Consider the following 19,304-nt stretch of genomic DNA (forward strand, 5'->3'; position numbering starts at 1 on the left):
GAAAGATCCAAGTTCCATTTGCCAATTCGGCCCCTAAGAATGGGCCGCGATAACATATATTTGACTAGATCGGTCTGAGCGATTATGCATGTAGTAAATGACAACATGTAGTGGCACAGCTTACATGCAGAGAAGTATAACATTAAACATAGCTTTTCCATTGGTGTGTACTTGGTTTCGCAATCTGTTAATGTTCTGCTAAGGTAGAAGATTTCATGCTCCACTCCCGCTTCGTCGTTTTGTCACTTTTGTGCCAGCAGGCTGCCTATTGAAGCTTCCGCCGCTGAGATGTAAAGTTTGAGCAGTTGATTTGGTTTCGGAGGAACGAGAACTGGTGGATTGGTTAGGTAGGCCTTTATTCTATCGAAGGCTTCTTGATGCTTCACTTCCCACACAAATTATGTTTGTCCTTGCAGCTTTAGTAGAGCAGAAAAAGGCTGAATCTTGCCAGCGGAATTGGAAATAAACCGTCGTAGGAAATTGATTTTTCCCAACAACCTTTGCAGCTCCTTCTTTGTTCACGGCGGCGAGGCATTGATAACTGCTTTAGCTTTATCTTCTGATACCTCAATGCCTCTCTGATGTATAATGAATCCAAAAAAATCACTTGCTTGAACCCCAAACACACATTTCGCAGGGTTCATCTTTAGCTTGTGACGCCTCATATGTTCGAAAACTTTTCGCAAATCCGCAATATGATTACACCGCTGCCTGGATTTAATGACTAAATCATCTATATAAACCTCTAGAATCTTCCCTAAGATGTCATGGAAGATTAGGTTCATTGCTCGTTGGTACGTGGCTTCCGCGTTCTTCAAACCAAAAGGCATGACCACGTATTCGAAAACTCCAGCGAAACCTGGGCATCTAAAAGCAGTTTTGTGTCTATCTTCTTCCGCCACTGGAATCTGATGGTAACCGGTAGTTCTGTCCATAAAGGAGAGAAGTTCATGACCAAGTACTGCGTCCACCAACATGTCCGCTACCTACATGGGGTAAACGTCTTTGGGAGTGGCCTTATTGAGATCGCGGTAGTCGACGCACACCCTTATTTTGCCATTCTTCTTTCGAACTGGAACAACATTGGATAACCACTGATTATACTTGGCTACCCTGATGATTCCTGACTTATGCATCTTCTCGACTTCCTCCTTTAGCAACACCTATGTTTCTGAGTTCATTCGCGTGGACTCCTGCTTCACCGGATTTTGATCTGGGATAGTCGGCAGTTTATGGTAGACCAAGTTAGGAGATAATTCGGGCATATCTTCATATTTCTTTGCGAAACAATCCTTATATTCTCTCAATAAATTGATGAGCCCCTGTTTTTCATAAGGTTCTAATTTTGCGCTTATTGCCACTTCCATTGGCTTCGCCTCACTGCCAAAATTTACCTTTTCTGTAGGATCTCTAACCTTTGGCGGTGTATCATCTAATGCTGCTAGATCCAATCGGATAGGCTCTCTTCTTCCTCCTCTTGATCGGAGAATTCTTCGTCGATGTATTCCAATGTTGCTACTTGTGCATAGGCCTCTTTTTTGATCAAATATGAAGACAATCTATCATACAAAGAATGAAAGGCTGCCACCTCTTCCTCCATGAGGTCATGATCCATTAATTAACACTTGGAGATGGCACCGCATGTCCAGGCCTTTCGAGGTGGTTTTTTGTCACCGCGAGCCCCCATTGTGCCAATTCAGAGCCCGTCACCCCTGTGGGGCGGCCCTTATCATCAATACCAATGACCTGTAAAGGAGAGATTGGTTCTAGGTAGTACCTTGCGTCCACGTAGCTCGCGGACACCAAAAAAGGTCGCGGGTCTGCTTTGACAATTTTTGCCTTGTCCGCGACTCTATCCCATATGATCAGCTCCTGATGAAGGGTGGATGGGACACAATAACTCCGGTGGATCCAGTCGTGGCCCAGAATTGCTCTATATGCCGCATAGCAATCTGTAACAAAGAAAGCGTAAACCCCTTCTGCTGGACCCACCTTGACTTGTAGGAAAATCAAACCCAATGTTTTGGTTACAGTCCCCGTGAAGTTCTTTAGAGTCAGGGACATGGATTGGATCTTCTCTTTCTTGATCCCTAGCAGCTGCATGGTTCTGGTAGTCAAGACGTTGACTGCGGCGCCTGTGTCTACCATGATCTTGCCAACCTTGACGCCGTTCACATCGGTGGTGATATACAATGGCCTCATGTGTTGCGCCATTGCTAGCGTTGGCTTGCTGAAACCCATATCCTGAACCCTCACATTGGTGTCTGCAGCCTTTGCTGCTTCCACCTCCTTCGGCATGGGTTTCTTAGCGAGAGATGACGCTGCTGATGTGATCTCGACCGTTTGTTTGTCCAATGATTTATCATCCTCTGCTTGGCATTCCTGAGCTGCCACTGGCAAGGCATACTTTGATGATAGGACATACACCATGTTACATGTAATGTCCAACGTGTCTGCTTCTTCTGATTCCACTACGGGAGAGCTCAGGTTAACTTCTGCCACGAACTTGTTGCGACGTAAGCGGCCAGTGATCCTTCTTGGATCATGGCTTGCTCTTGCTGATCTGCTACGAAGGGATATTCCCTCTTCAGTGGTCCCTGCTTCGCTGATGAAGCTTCTTTGGATTTCGCAACCACTATGCTTTGAACTTTCTTAGGCCTCCACTGCACAGTCGCAGACCGATTGTCTTTGCCCCCCAGCCTATCAAAGATTGAAGGCTCGCTATTTCTTCCTTTGTGAGATAGTCTCAGCCAAACATTGACTTTACGAGCTGGCGGTGGTTCTCGCCTCACAGAAACTAGGGACCTCTCCTGAACGCTGCTCTTGGGGACACGTGGCTTTCGCTCTTCGTGTGATACTTTGGGCTGCTGTTTCTGAACTCGCGGGGAAACGAATCTCTTAGAGGCCAGTGCCTCCAATTGTCTCTGATACTCTTCTGGAGATTTCAGTAATTGCGATGGTCTTATCAGTCCTTGATCTAGCGCTTCCAAGGTTCTCTTTACTTCTCCAAACCTCCGCTGGAGTTTTCTCTTCCTTGAAGAGCTCATCTCCACCGCCTTGGCCTTCTTCTGTGTATACCATCTCCCTTCTTTGATGGAGGATGTCGACACCGGCAGAATGTAAGGTCTGGTTAAAACCTCTTGCCGCTTATCCGCCTGTCCTACATCCCTCGCGGCTTTCAACTTTTTGAATAAGTTTGAGTCCCTTGGAGAAGGAGTTTCTGAACCACTGTGCACTCTTGGGCTGCATGGTTGGAAGTTTCTAGAAGATGATACTAACCTTATTGGCGGTAGAGATCCAAAGCGGACAGTCTGGGATGTTTCCTCATGCGGCGCTTGAGTGTCACATTCTTCCTTGCACCGCGAGCATATGACAATGGGTAAACGAGTCTTGGATTCCCGCGGCTTTGTCTCCAGCCCTTTTCAAATCCTTAGCAGCGTGGTCTGGACTTTGATTCTACTGATCTTTTGCACCCCATGCCACATCCACCATGTTGATGCCAGTATCTGGGAAGGGATCTAGGTCCACCAACGCTGCTGCTGCTGTTGTTGGCGCCTCTACTTGCAAACTACCGTTATTTAACTAGATTTGGATCTAATCCTTCAACTTAACACAATCGGCTGTATTATGATTCCACATATTATGGAGTTTGCAGTATTTCTTCCCCCTTAGCTGCTCTGGTTTGGGAAATGGGCCGAAGTCGGTTTTCACCATCTTCGCGGCGATCATTTCATCCAAGATTTCACGCGCTTTGTTCACGTCGTAAGTATAACTCGCGAACTCTGGTTTGGTGAAAACCACCGACTTGAGCTTCACCGGCTCTTTGCACAGCTTCAGTTGCTTTAGCGTTGAAGCCTTCTTTCTAGTGAGTTCCAGCGCTGCTACTTCTTCTTCTTCTGACTCCTCAGCTTCTGCCGCGCTAGTTTCCTCACCCCTAAAGTAAGGGTCATAGGAACTTGAGTGTTGGCTCAACGCCGCCACTGTCCTATGCTTCCCAGGCATGTATGTTCCTTTGGAGGAGTTCCTCATGGAGTCCATTTCCCTAAGCAGATGCGCAAAACTTCCCATCTCTGTGATTAATTCTCCTATAGAGTTGAACGTACAGCCATGTTGCTTTTTACACTGGCGAGGTTCTAAGCCCTTGATTGCCAATTTCACTAACTCTTTTTCCTGTGAAACCATGTTCAGCTTCCCTTTTTGGATCTGGAAGCGTTGGTGACATGCGACGGCGGATTCAGTTGGCTACTGAGCCATCTAAGTGAGCGAAGCTAGATTTACCTCTGGTTCGATGGTCCCGAAAGTTTCTCTGAACAGCTTCTCCATTGCTGGCCAGTCCGCGATAGACCCTGGCTGCAATCTGGTGTACCAGGTGAAGGCGGTCCCTGACAAAGAAGTCACGAATATCTTGTACTTCAAGATGTCATCGTTCTGGTGTTGGCCACATTGTACCCTAAACCTTATCAGATACGTCGCGGCACTTTCGACATCTTTTCTTGAGAAGGTAGAGAACGTGATAGTTTTGTACCCTCTGGGGTAAGGAGCTTGCAAGATATGTGGTGGGAAAGGACCCTGATAGGTCTTTCCAAGTTGGGCCTTTGATTCGCGGCCCTAATCATCTCCTCTACCTCTTCTCTCCTTATGCACCCGGGATCCGGGGGCGGAGGAGGAACGTGGTATATTGTTTCACCAACTGGCCGGATCAAGGGTGGCTCCTGTGATGTTTAACCAGTCCACGATATACCGCCTACATGAGCTGTCTTGGGTTGGGTTGCCGTCTGCAACGTAAGTCTTGCTGTTGTTTGACTCTTAGAGGTCGCGGTGACCTTCGCTGAACTTTCAGCCTGGTCAACCCCTAGAGATTCTTCGAATACGCACTCGTATCCATCGATGTCGTATTGGGGAGCTATGACAGGCTCAAGGTCAATTCCCCTGGCGCTATTTAAAGTCCTGCTTTTTTGCGTGACCGGTAGTGCCTTATCGACTTTTTCACCGATCGTCAGAGTATTTGCCTTACTCCTGGCCGACGTGGTGGTTGTAGCAGGAATGTGGGTTGCCGCGCCGCTATAGATGACTTTGTCTCTAGCATTTGGTGGTACATACTTGCTAGATATGGGGGACTGACCTAGAGAGCTCAGAATGGCGCTAGGATCTCCTAGTGTTTTATGTAGAACCTCTCTGGCCTGATCGAGGTCAGCCTTCTGCATGGCCACCTGGGTCGCGACGTTGGATCTTTCTTTGCAAATCGTAGCGACTTCTGAAGCGATGTGTTTGCTTGCGGCCAACAGCTCTTCGTGGTTCTTGTGCATTTTTTGGTTCATGTCATCCAATTGCCCTTGTGTTTGTTGTGCCCCTAGCTCAAGCCTCTTAACCGAGATCATGAACTCATCAAGCCGTTAGCGGTCCTCCACAAGGGCTTTTTCCATCTTCTCATGGTATGCGGCAGAATTCTGTTGAAGGATATTAAGCCGCTCTTCTATGGTCGCATTCTCTGGAACGGGAATAGGCACAAAGTCAATAGATGTAACCACTCTCACAGCTACCTGGGTAATGCTAGACTCATCGCCAGCCTCATTAGGCTGGGTGGCGGGAACTTTCTCGCCTTCAGTAGTAGGCTGTCGATTTCCTCCTTGCTCGGTTGTCATCTCGGTCAATGGCGGATTGAGGGAAAATCTCTGGATTACCAGTTCTTCAGAAAGACCACGATAGTCTGCACGCGAGTGCGGTCTGTAACTAAAGGTCTTATATTTCGGGCAGTTAACATAAACCTTTTGATAAGGGTTTGCGCTTGACTTCCCAATGGTTGCGATCGTGAAGAAACGCTATGCAGTAGGTCCAATTGGGCATGCCAAAATGTTTGGCTCATGTTTTGTTGCAACTGGTCAACAGTCTCTTTTCTGCGTTGGCGTGGCAGCACCGTTTGGGTGCGGTCGTCGGGGGTGTCCCTTGACTTAACTTCTTTCGAGCGATTGTGGACGAGGAGAGCACCAACCTCGTCGCAGGATTCTTTGTGCCTCGTGGTGAGGACTTTTGCTAAGCTTCTTCAAAATCACACAATCAATACTCGACGACGTAGATCGAGCATAGTGAAAATCACTGGGAAGTGGGGAGAACTTGCTAAAGCGTGACTTTAGCTTGGCTGGTTTGCGAGGGCGTTACCCTTGCTTGGCTGGTTTGCGAGGGCGTTACCCTTGCTTGGCTGGTTCTGTAACCGTTGTGGTCAAGGTACTACAGTCGACTCCCGATGAGACTAGGACCGAAGCACGTTGACAGAGGGTTTGGTGGCACTGACAGTCGGCTCCTGAGGATTCTGGGACTGGAGTGTGGTCACCGGTAAGAGAAGGAGAGGGGTTTCTCTGGAGAGGCTTGGATAATCGTAGAGATTAATTGATGAATTGTGTGTCTTATTACTTCGTCGTAGCCTCTATATATAGGCTACCAGGCCATAGTGGTTGGCCTTAAACAAATCATGATGGGTTTTCCATTTAAGCACTAATGGAACCATGATAGGTTTTCTAATTAAGCACTAATGGATTTGTTAGGTTTTCCAATTAAGCACTCATGGAATCATGATAGGTTTTCCAATTAAGCACTAAATGGAATCATGATAGGTTTTCCAATTAAGCACTCATGGAATCATGATAGGTTTTCCCTATTGGCCACTAATGGAACCATGATAGGTTTTCCAATTAAGCACTCATGGAATCATGATAGGTTTTCCAATTAAGCACTAAATGGAATCATGATAGGTTTTCCAATTAAGCACTCATGGAATCATGATAGGTTTTTCCTATTGGCCACCACGAAATGTAGTTGAATGTTTCCCCACGTGCATGTAATATTCCTTAATTGAATGGAGTATGAATATTCGCATGGGCGTGCCTTTTGCAGCTTGCATAATCTTCCATAATTCTGCAGGTAGGCTTTATTTAGCCTCTAAATAATATATTTCGAATTTGTTGACAATATATAGCTTGAGCTATTGACATTGGCTCAATTTCTCCAAGACACGCATTGTCAGGCCAAAATGCTCATTTTGAATTCAAACGCCCACTCCAGTTCTCTGAGCATTTTTGGAGATTGAGGACAAATCATACATGCGGGACAATTGTCCAGAACTTAACTTCCCCACGCCAAATCTGCCAAAGTTTGGGTGCAGAAGTGTTACCTCTTGTGAGGCAATTGTGAATAATCTTGAGAAGGTTTTCTCAATCGAACATGGTCTTTGCTACCTTTGTCTCATGCTTTGGAAGCGTAGCTAGTACTTCAGGGAAGCAATTGAGTTCTAATATGCTAGATGCATTTGACGGTTCAGTTGTGATTCCAAAAGGACACGTAAACTTTACTACACTTGAGCAGGATGCTCTCCGGAAACAGGCGTGTGACCAAGAAGAAATGAACCTGCTAAAAGATAGAGGGAAGGGGATAGTTAATCAGGCATACCAAAGCTCCTAAAATGAAAAACAACGTACAGTCAGTAAATAAAAATGAATAAATCATTAACCAAATAGAAAGAATTGTGTACATAACACGTAAGTATGATCAGATGGAGATTGTTGATAAGACTTTAAAGTTGGAATTATTTTACATCTGGCTAACCGCAACAAGCAAGAGAAAACTGACAACGGCATTGTGTAGACACATGAGGGTACAGATGGTTCAAAGCCGAAATTTGTTATATTGATATAGAATATGTTTGAACACCAAGAAAACACTAAAATGACCAAAGCTGTGTATTATCTTCAAAGAAATAAGCAAAAAAAAAAAAAAAGCATAATGAGGGAAGGTATCAGCTGAAGTTTTACTACCCCAGTCTCTGCAAACAGTTGTTCTCCAGTACGTTGAGTGACATAAGTTCAAGTAATTCCGTAGCCACCTCTTATTCTTGATGCGTCCAATATATAGCTTCAATTAATTGTCCATCAACCACATCCCTTAGCGTGCTAATGAAAAAGAAGTATTGTCAATTTCGCTGGATTCGAACAAAAGGGACGACGATAAACAAATTTAGGCTTAGTTTGGGATTGATTCCTGGAGTGCTTTTGGGATTGCTTCTGCTTTTGGGCCAAGAGCATGGTGTTTGGTAAAATCTTTGAAAGCTGCTTTTAGTTGGAATTGCTTCTCTGTAAAGCCGAAATTGAGAAGCTACAATTTGTAGCTTTTAAAAACTGCTTTGGGAAAACACGGAGGAGCTCTCCACTGTTGTTTAATGAAATTGAACTTCCTACCAATTCTGTCCTCCTCATCTCTCTTTGCCGTCATTATCATTATCATTCCACATCTCCTCCTTCCTCTTCTTCGGTGCCTGGTTCTCCATCCTCTTCTCTCATATCACCTTCTTCTTCAGCTCGTCGCTGTTGACGTCCTTCAATTCCTGGATTCTCGCCAGCCTCGCCTCCTTCCTCTGCGTAGACTTTGGGTCTTCTGGGTTATGCTTCTTCTCTGCAGATAGTTAAAGTCCCTGAATTCGATTCAGATAAAACTCCTAGTCTCCAACCCATGTGGGTCTTCTTCCTCACCAGCTATTAATACCCAATTCCAGTCATTTTTTTCTCTCTATGTTGATTTTCAATCAAAGCTCTCAACTTTGAAACCAGCTATTAGTTCCCAATTGTCATCATTTTTCTTCTCTGTTGTTTTTCAATCCAAAGTTTCAGTCTTTAAATCAAAGCTCGCAACTTTGAACCAAAACCCACATCATGTCTATTGCTTTGGACAGAAATGGGAATAGTGGGAATGGTATGATCCCACGGTCCGGGAGGTTCATCCATGGGATGCCTTGTATTTCGATCTACGACACAAAAGGGTTTGATCAGGATCGTCGTTTGGAGTTGGAGGAGGACTCTAGTAGCTCGAGGTCCTCGTCGGTTGGTAATAACAGTGACGAGTCTAATGGGTAATCTTGAGATAGGGGTAATCTTGATTCCTCAGTACAGACAGTACTCTCTTTTTCGATTTTTTGGTGATATTGTTTGAAGCTATACATATCAAATGTTTGTCAAATTGCCTAGCTTAGCATGCATGAACTTCCCCAGTCTGGTTTCTTTCTCTTTGTATTTTAATTTGATTCCTTTTTTGAACTATGAAATCGTCTGCTTTGGTTGTGAAGATTATTCCCAGCATTTTCAATTGATTGGAGCCATTACTTTCTTATTGTTCCTCTGATCGAGTTCTTGAATCAATATGTATTTATATTTTCTGCACTATTTGCTTGGATATATTGTGGTTTTCTGCTTCCTTGTGCTGACACATGCACAAAACTCACACACAAAAAACATGAATATTGGAATACATATTTTGTTTTTGTACAATAATGATGAATGTACTCTGTATTGTATTCTATTAGAAAGAGGGCATATGTTATTTGGTTATTTGGTTTGGCATCTTTCAAGCTCTTATGTCGTAATTCAATTGGTTATTTCTAAGGTTGCCTTTTCCCAATCTATTCTCAGCGTCCTTATTTCATCCTCTTTAGATGCTATGGTATTTTTCAGTGTCCTATTTTCCTGAATCATGCCTTGTAATTTTTCATCAAGTTCAAACTGAAGGGTAGCAACCTCTTCCTGTAAATGTAGAATTGTCTTGCCATCTCCATCTCAACCATGTTCACCAGCTCACTTGATGCAGTTTTATTGAGTTTTAATCCATCTATAAAGATTGGTTTAGTTTGTGAACAGGTCTAATCATTACACTAGTCTGAGGTCTGGATCCTCCCTGTATATGTTATAGATCAAGTGCCTTTTATGTGTGGTGAAAGCTGGTCCAATAGGCTACCGCCTTACAATTCTCTTCCCTTTCTTTTCAAAGCGCTGTATAATTTCGGTATTAAAATTTTGGTTTATGATTATGAAGTACTAGCTTGCGGTTGAATCTTAAAATTGAATTGGCACAAATTTGATTTGGTCTCTGGTTCTGTTTCCATGCTTTGAAAGAAATATTCCAGTCTTATCGACTTTCTTTGCTTTTCCTGATCAGTATTGTTCTATTTTGTGTTATAGGTTAAGAAAGACTCATCATACTTGATAAACTATAGAGATGTCTATTTGTTACCTAAGTTCTTTATGCTTTGATTATACATTTGTTATGAAGAATATGTCAAGTTTCATTTTCTACGTTATTGATGAATACTTTAAACCCTTGAATAGTGTTGCTTACAACGTAATTAGTTGTATCTTCATGTATGAAGACGAAAATGTGCTAGCTAGACAGAATAATCTGAGAATACATATGAATTTCTATTTTATTTAGGTTGCTGCCATTCCATACACTTCTGATTTGGAGGTTGAGCAGATGCATTATATGTTTAATTAGCAGGAGAACTATTCTGTTGGTCAGATTTTTTATCTTCTTAGCTAGCTGCTTTGTAATAAAGTGATTACAACAGGCTAATAGAGTGGATGACATAGGTCGCCTTGGCATAAATTATTTTGAAGCTTGACTGTCACAGTTTGTGTGCTTGTATGTGTCAGAGTATGACCAAGTTGAGGAAGCTAAACCGAACTATGGCTCATCGCCTGTCCATGCTGACGACACAGGTGTCGCAGTTGGTGAAGATCGAACGCATTGAAACCACGGTTGCCAAGATCGACCAGTTTGCACCTTCTAAACAAGATAAGAGAAAGCGCTCCGAGATTTGATATATTTGGGACTTTATACTCATTACTTTACGAGAGTAGGAATATGATTTCTTGTGATCATTCTCATAGCATTCTCTGGTTTTTTTAATTCGAAAAACTTATTTCCAAATGTAGTGGTGTGATCTAAATATTTAAATAATAGTCCAACGTCCGAGTTCTCGTGTCATGTACTTGTGTTTTCTCAATGAGATTAGTGATGTCTCAATAGTTGTTTTTTTTTCCCCTTTCGTAGAGGTGATGAACCTACCGGTCATAAAGAAATTTTCAATCATGCACATTCTTCACTCAGGGGTGTTATTGAGCGCACTTTTGGAGTATGGAAAAAGAAATGGAGTATTTTACATGATATGCGTATTTTACATGATATGCTACATTTTTCGTATGAAAAACAAGTGAAGATAGTTATTGTTACTATGGCTCTTCATAATTACATAAGAAGATATGCTCAACGAGATATTGATTTTGATGAAAGTGGAAATTGTTCAAGTGAAGAGACTAGTAAAGAGATGGAGGATAATGAACATGATGGAGATGGTCCAAGAAGACAAGAAATAGAGGTGTTAAGAAATGCAATTGCACAAAGTCTAATGAATGCATCTACTTAGCATTTAGTTGCAAATTTCAAGTGACTTTAATATATTTTGTGTAATGGTTCCCGTTGAACTATGGTCAGAAAATTAATCCAAATATTCTAGATGAGATTTTGTGTAATAGTAAAACATAATATGCATATTGAAGGGTTTAAAGTAAATATTTTATTCGGTCCAACCAAGGTTTCAAGAATAATACATGAGAATTTTTTTTATTTGGTATGGTTACATAATCAAAAAATAAAATTATGTATTTTAGTAGCATATCTTAGCATGTATGACCATTTTGGTAATTATACCCAGCCAAAGCACTTTTGCCTTGCAACTTACCAAACACCTAGAAATTGCTTTTGGACCTCACAGCACTTTTAAAAACAGTTTACCAAACACCTCAGCTGCTTCTCCTCACAGCAAGTTCGGAAGTGCTTCCTCTCACAGCAAGTTCGGAAGTGCTTCCCCTCACAGCACAGCAATCCCAAACTAAGCCTTAATCTCACTCAGATGCTTCAGAAACCTTTAGAAGTGACTAACTAGAGTCATATGATTTGCACAACAACAATCACTCTATAGTTTGCAAACTTTGTAACTCTATTGTAAATAAAACTTAAAACTCTTGAGTTCATTTTGTTTTCTCGATCCGGAACTTCAGAGTAATATTGGAAATCCGAAATTTTATCTTTAAGTCGTCTTCCCAAGACCTGCCATTCCTACAATAGCCAAAAGAGAAAGAAGATTTTCTTGAGTAGTGTTGGAGTTGATCAAAGTTGTTACTATATCTGACACAATATCACCCCTTCCAATGATATTCTTTTCATCTTCATCACAGCAGAAGGCGGTTTGCCTATCAACTTCTGGATCATCACAGGTTGCATTCCCAGCAATTACCAACTGAAAACTAGCTGCCTGATTCTCTAGATTCACAAGAGATTCATTGATGTTCTTGATTCTACGTGCCATTTTATGACGAAATACAATGGGATCGAGGATTACAACACCTTGTTCTTCATTTGGTCTTGAAGTTCTGCTTTGCACCTAAGAACTTCATATCCAGAGTCATCCAGCAGATCATCCACATCACCAGCTATCTCTTCAATTTTCTTCACCCAGATTTTCACGCCATCCCGCTGATCTTGTGTCAAATGCTCGGCAGCTTGTAACATAGCTTGGAGCTTGACTAACGTAGTGTGCATCGTTGCTAATTTGTTCTTGAATCTGCACACAAGACTGAACTCTTCATCGGCAAGTAAAGCCACCACCTTCTTCAAAAGTTCCCGGGCAGCAAAAGTGACGAGAGATTCTGTCATTGTACTAATATTCATGTAACACACTCGATTTAGTCAAGACAAAGAACAGAATACTTGGTTCACTAGCTATTAGCTAGCAAGTTAAGAAACTAAGAACACAGATTAGATCTCTCCAATGGGAAAACTAGCTAGAAATAGAAGTGTAGCTAATATGCATTACATAAACTAATAGGTAATGATTGGAAGGAAACTTCCATTAGATTTGAGAATTAAGCTTAAATTATACAAGTCAAATGGCTCACAGCAACATATAAGGTAGAGGGCGAATAATTTATTACGTATTATGTACATGCAAGAGTTTACAAATTGCAGAAGGCAAGTCCCTGAATCGTAAACGTGTCTCGGTGTCTGGCTAACATGATTGTCCACTTCCATTTATTCTCATTCTGGAATCAAATTGCTGGCGGGCAATTGTTTGTATATATTCTTTTTCAAAGCCCATCAAACCAATCATACTAACAATACTTAAATATATGAAAACTTAAAAATGAAATTGCAAAATTTTTGAATCAAAATGGAATCGGAATGGTATAAAAATTTTGAAATTTACCTTCAATGTAGCCGTTGATTTGGTCTGATCTTGTCCCCTGATCTGGGTGCTGGTTGTGTCAACACTATCATCACCGTCGACTCCTTATCAGGGATCGGGTTCATAACGAATTGATTTAGGGATTTCTTGATTCAAATTGTGGTGAACAGCTCCCTCTCTGGTCAATTTGGACATTTGGGCATTTGGTTATGAGAAGCAAGCAAGTATTTGGTTAATCTTGACCTCGAGTCTCTAATCTTAGATCAAAGTTGAAAATGAAGTAAGTAATGACTGAGTTGACGGTTAGTTGCACTCGAAATTAATATACCAAAATCAAAAGACTAGTTCGAATGACAATGCAAAATGAGAACATTGTTGCATCCGAGATCGAACGTTCTCTTTTACGCTATCTCCTCCAAAAAGTAGAAGCTAATAATTCCCACAAACAGAGGAGAGCGTCAAAAACAACATCCTACTCTAAATAGGAAAAGCCGAAGGAATCAACAAACAGTCTAGAATAAAAAGAGAATCACCAATAGTCTTAGGAAGCCCGACAAAATCAAAACTTTTAAGGCATTTTGGCCCAAAGTAGCGATAAGTATTTGTGCACGCTACTCTGAAGTCGGTGATCACGATTGATAGATTCAACGTGGAGCCTTTATCTCCCATCATTCAGGTGCGAATCATCCTATATGTGAATGTGATTATTTAGTTGAAATTTGAAAATATCCTTCAAGCAAACATCGACATTGTAAATAACAATTTCTTTTATTAGTGAGAATATTGTATATCACAACATTGTATGATCTCTACACCCATACTACTTTATGGCCTAGATGGAAGCACAAGTCCACCTAAAAAAGTATGATCACCATCAACAAGCATTCCAAGTGCATGGAGGAGAAACAACCAATGGGTTATGAATCTACCAAATAAAAAAGTAAAAACCTAGATCGGTCCGAACGGATCTCATTTTGAGTACTCACAAAAATGCTTCGAATAGAGACACAATCTGTCCTACATATAACAATGTGTTGAACTACTTCAACAAGTTTGCATGTAAGATATCCAGCATTCAACGTTCGTATAACCATATCCAGAATCCCTCAGCAGACTCCGTAAGACCGTAACAAGAAATGATATATAGTATTATGTTAAAAACAGATCCACATTAACCCTCCCATACCTACTAATCGGTGTACTTCAAGAGGCACTTCCTCTAACTCCCAAAAAGGACATCAAAACTTAGCCCATCATCCTAAATTTAGGATCATCGACAATTTATTATTGGACCGAACAGAACCAAACGCATTCCACTAACCCAATTAATAAACTTGTCCAAATGGATTTAGACACATTAGGCCCATAGAAATAGGCAGGTAAAGGAGCGGGGAATTGCACCGACGTCGTTTAGCTCACAAGTGGAGCTTCGAACCGAGCGGTCCAACCACGTGGACTAACCGGATAGACGAAACCGAACCAGAGAACCGTAACGGCAGCAGCGCACACAGAAATATAAAAACCCTAAAAATTGCGAAACAAAGCCAGCAAAGTCCCCCCATATAAAAATTAACAAGGCCAAAAACCAACGGTGCTGATAAACCTTCTTTCTCTCATCCCAGTCGTCTCCTCTCTCCTTTCTTCTCCAGCGTCCGATTAGCCCTCTCTCCTCTCTCTCGCGCCAAATCTAAATCTCACAGGTATATATATCTCCTTCTCAATCCTCTCCTCTTTCATTTTCCTCCAGACTCTCTCCTTCTCTTTATCTCAATCAATGGCGGTTCTAGGGTTTCTGATGCGATTAGGTGGCTGTGATTTAGGGTTTCCATGGCTGAAGGTCCGGCGAGTCCAGGCGGCGGCGGGAGCCACGACAGCGGCGGCGAGCACAGTCCGCGGTCGAACGTTCGAGAACAGGATCGGTATCTTCCGATCGCGAATATTAGCAGGATCATGAAGAAGGCGCTTCCGGCGAACGGTAAGATCGCCAAGGATGCGAAGGAGACTGTGCAGGAATGCGTTTCCGAGTTCATCAGCTTCATCACCAGCGAGTACGGCGTCGTTTTTGCTTTTTGTTTTTGTCTTTTTCTGAGCGTGTGTGGTAATTTTAAATTTTGATGTGTGGGTTGGGATTCTGTGCAGGGCGAGTGATAAGTGCCAGAGGGAAAAGAGGAAGACGATTAATGGTGACGATTTGCTTTGGGCTATGGCGACTTTAGGGTTTGAAGACTACATCGATCCTCTCAAGGTTTACCTTGCAAAATACAGAGAGGTAATTCTAGTTCTATTTACTTATTTTTTCCATTTCCAGTTTGTATTTGATTGGTTGCTGAAAAATATTAATCTCTTTAATTTTGTATATGTATCTGTATATAAAACCAAATTGTCTATATCGAATTAGCATTTGAGTTTGAGATTTGTAGCGAAATGAGTGTTTGGTAATGTCATCAGTGTTGTAGGGTAGAGTTGGTTTGACGTAGTAATTACGATATTAATAGCGCTATTTATTATGGGCATTGACTAATATACTGTTGCTTTTGGTTTCATTGACTGTCTTCTGGTTCGATTGGGATGTTGCAGATGGAGGTTAGTTTAATTGTCCCTGTTTAGTAGGTTTTCCTATTGTTTACTGTGATTTGTTTTGTTTATTATTGGATTTCTTCCCGTGTCTTCTAACAGGGTGATACCAAGGGTTCAGGCAAGGGTGGAGAGTCATCTTCTAAGAAAGAAGTTCAGCCAAGCTCAATTGCTCAGGTTGAGTATATTTTGGTTTATTAGTTATGCAATGCTAGTATTTGGTCTTTAGAGCTTGTACCTTAAAAGAAATTTTGTCTTATGGCAGATTTCTCATCAAGGTTCTTTCTCTCAAGGAGCTAGTTACTCAAATTCTCAAGTAATCTCCCTCTCCTCTGTCTCTTTGTTATATATGTATCTATTTGTGGCTATCATCATATCAGCTCCTCATTATCTCTCTTGCATACTTGAAGGGTTATAAGCTCATTTAAAAGAAACCTTGGTTATTTGATTTCTTCATATATTTTGTTGGAGTCTTCTTGGTACCAAGATATGGCAGAATAATATAACAATACCTATAGTAATATCACTTTGTATGTGGACTGGTTGCATTTTATATATGGACGTTACCAAGTGTTCTTTGGTTTAGTGAAGGAAATACCTCATTCTAAGTAGCAGCTTGTTGGGGAATATCATTGATTCTGCAGTTTCTAATGATTATTTGACAGAGCATTCCTTCAAGCAAGTTTTCTAACTATTGAAAGATTCGAGTGTAGAAAGGCATACACTCTTGTGGATAGGATTTAGATGTTTCAGATTCTAATTTTTGGGGGTTTCTTTATCTGCTTTTGTGTTCTGAAATGGAGTAAACTCTTGAGCTTCGTTTGTATAGTTGCTGAAATGGTGCAATTATTTAGTGCTCCTATTGATGGAATCTTTAATCTTAAAACAATGTTGGGTTCATTGTCTTGCTAATCTGAGGTTAATTTTCGAACTTTCACTGGATTCATAGAAGTGAAGTATATGATCTTAATAGTGTTGGATTGTTGGCCCATATCATGTTTTTTACTTTTATATATATTTTTTGTTTGTTTGTTTTTTTTTTTAAAGATATATTTAGAATCAGCATGTTAGCTGTTGCTTTCAAACTTGCTGTAGAAATGCTTGAAGTGCTCTAGAATATGTAAATAGTTCAGTAGCATTTGATACTAGAGTTACATCATCATGTTGTAAGCTTCTCTCTGTTTAGCTCATTTTCCATCATGCTCATTTTCACACCATACGATTCTATCCTGTTTTTGCATTTGGTTAGTTGGTTTTTCCACTTTGCTCTTAAACATCCATGTTGGTTATGAGTTCCTTATGGTTGATAACTTGCAGCATTAAAGTTTATGTAATTCGTGTTTATTGTCATTGGTTAAATGATACGCTGAATGATCATTTCATTGTGGAATTAAACACTTATGCGCCGGTATATCAGGGTGCATTTGTTGTTGTCTAATGTTTGCATACCAGCTCGTTTATGTGGGAGAGGTTGCATTTGTCTATCTGGTAGAAGATGCCAATATGCAGATCATTATTATTACAGTGATTTTTACTGTCAAAGTCAGATTTTACTTTTTGGCACTCTAAATGATATTAGTGCCAATATACATTGTGTATATTAATGCTGTTGTTATGATGCTCGAGTGAATAGTAATATCAATGCTGTTTTCGCTCCCCACCCCCTTTTTAGTTTTATTGTCTATGGTTTTTCAATTTTGCTGGAAAGTACTGTTTTGGAACCAGTGTAGGTTCTGGTCTAATGACTAATTTGTCATTGCAGACCCAACAAATGATGGTTCCTATGCAAGGCTCAGAGTAGATCGACTCGTCTTTAGCCAACGCTGCCATACTTTAATTGCTTATCCGAGGAGATCTTGTTCAGTGCCTAGGAAAATAACATATGAAATTATTATTCTGATGTGAATGCTAAAATGTGAGGTTAGTTTTTCAGTGTTGGTTTCTGGTGACATCTTGTGGTGTGGTTTGTATACTAGGAGTTTCTTTGAGTCCAATGCCTATCTCAAGCTGATATTGTAGGCTCAGGAAGAGCTATTATATTCCTCTGATTTGTAAACTGGTATCGTGGGATAGACATGTGTTGTTAACTTGTTATGACTGGTTAGGAAATGTCATGTATTTTCAATTTTTACATTGTATGATTTTATTTGTTGTAGACAGTTTTCATGCAAAATGAATGCCTATTGCCGGCTTTCGACAGCTTCCCAAGATTCCCATTGCTTGGACCACCTGAGAATGTTTGTGTGCTTTTCAATTTGATCAAGCGGTCTCTTTCATGCACAAAATCTTGCACCCATCTCTTTCATAATTTGCTGGCATATTCTGGTGATGTGGCCACTTTGTGAGGGGAGGTTGTACACAGTTCCTGAAACCAAAGGGTACAATATACGCAAATGATGCAAGAGCTAGTTGCATTAAAGAAGTTTTTTCTCCATTTCTTCGTCACAGTTTTGCTGTAGCCTGTAGATCTTGGTGCGCCGCTGGGAGCCGGGTACCAGAGAACTCAGAATTGGGATCCGGTAGCTGGTAGCCGGCCAAACACGCTTTTAGCTTTACTTCCGGCTGGAATTTGATGCTCGCAATTTCAGCCGGAGAATATGCTTTGTTTAGCTAGCGATGAAAAAGATATACCGCTGTGGCGACAGAAGAGATGAAAAGAATCTCGAGTAGGGAAAGTTAAAAACGAAAGAAAGGAAGAGATGGTGTCGTGTGGTGGCCAAAGTCCACGTCAAAATGGTTGCTTTTGCGTGCCCAAACTACACGTTGAAGGACTTTGGCACTTGGTGCGCGGTTGCATATATGTAGTGGAGGATGCCTAGGCTCATGACTTTCTAGTTAAAGCATCACATAAAAGTTTATTGCTTTACTTGAGGATTAAAATTTCCATTGAGATTAATTAATTATGGGGGAAAATGCTCAAATGGTACCTGAATTATAGTCCAATGCACATTTTGGTACCTAAACTTTCAAAACTACCCTCGTAGTACCTAAACTATTGCTCAGTTTCTCTATATGGTATTTCCATTCAATCTGCCGTTAACTTTGCCTATATGTCATCCTATAAGAATGAGCCACGTAGGCAAAGTTAACGGCAGATTGGATGGAAGTACCATATGGAGAAACGGAACAATAGTTCAGGTACCATCAGGGTAGTTTTGAAAGTTTAGGTACCAAAATGTGCATTACACTATAGTGCAGGTACCATATGAGGATTTTTCCCTTAATTATGAAATTTTATAGGTAATAGTTGCAGGAACATGCGAGCTAGATTGATCTGATGATAATCACTTCACAATTGAACAACATAAAAGTGAAGCATGTCTGTTAGGCCATCTCCAACCGAAACCCTGGGGTTAAATTTTAGCCCTGAATTCTGTACTGTTCATCGATGTGACATAAACTATCTCCAACCCGTCAAGGCTAAATTATAGCCCTAAAATATATTTTAAAATTTTGAATATGTTATATATGTGTGTGTGTGTGTGTGTGTGTGTGTATTTGGGTCTTTGACCAATAGCACCAAAATGAACAAAAATTATCACAAGAGCATCTCCAACAGAGTAGCTAAATTTAATTTTTAGCTATATTTAACTATTTTTGAAGCAAAATTCAGCTCCAACAGACTAGCTATAGCTTAGCTATATTTAACTTTAGCTAAATTGGCTAGCTATAT

The 19,304-nt window shown here is 41.0% G+C and overlaps 1 protein-coding gene and 1 long non-coding RNA gene across 2 annotated transcripts; both read left to right on the forward strand.

The window, feature by feature from the left end:
- The first annotated feature begins 8,165 nt into the window (after nucleotides 1-8,165).
- LOC121052357 lies at nucleotides 8,166-10,800 on the forward strand. The gene is made up of 2 exons (XR_005808810.1): nucleotides 8,166-8,910; nucleotides 10,467-10,800. It is a non-coding gene; the product is annotated as an uncharacterized LOC121052357 (long non-coding RNA).
- Nucleotides 10,801-14,596: 3,796 nt separating this feature from the next.
- LOC112194875 (nuclear transcription factor Y subunit B-10) lies at nucleotides 14,597-17,804 on the forward strand. Its single transcript, XM_024335125.2, has 7 exons — nucleotides 14,597-14,757; nucleotides 14,878-15,105; nucleotides 15,197-15,326; nucleotides 15,635-15,640; nucleotides 15,734-15,808; nucleotides 15,897-15,947; nucleotides 17,394-17,804. Exons 2-7 carry the CDS (start codon nucleotides 14,885-14,887, stop codon nucleotides 17,430-17,432), a joined length of 522 nt encoding a protein of 173 aa, XP_024190893.1. The 5' UTR covers nucleotides 14,597-14,757; nucleotides 14,878-14,884; the 3' UTR covers nucleotides 17,433-17,804.
- The last annotated feature ends 1,500 nt before the right edge of the window (nucleotides 17,805-19,304 follow it).

This window comes from Rosa chinensis, chromosome 3 (assembly GCF_002994745.2).
Source record: "Rosa chinensis cultivar Old Blush chromosome 3, RchiOBHm-V2, whole genome shotgun sequence".
Classification (NCBI taxonomy): domain Eukaryota; kingdom Viridiplantae; phylum Streptophyta; class Magnoliopsida; order Rosales; family Rosaceae; genus Rosa; species Rosa chinensis.

Bases quoted from the DNA above. Each gene is read 5' to 3' on its own strand.
- LOC112194875 (XM_024335125.2), top strand. From the start codon at position 14,885: ATGGCTGAAGGTCCGGCGAGTCCAGGCGGCGGCGGGAGCCACGACAGC. The intron at 15,106-15,196 runs GTACGGCGTCGT...GATTCTGTGCAG, and splicing joins ATCAGCTTCATCACCAGCGA to GGCGAGTGATAAGTGCCAGA. The intron at 15,948-17,393 runs GTAATCTCCCTC...TTGTCATTGCAG, and splicing joins CTAGTTACTCAAATTCTCAA to ACCCAACAAATGATGGTTCC.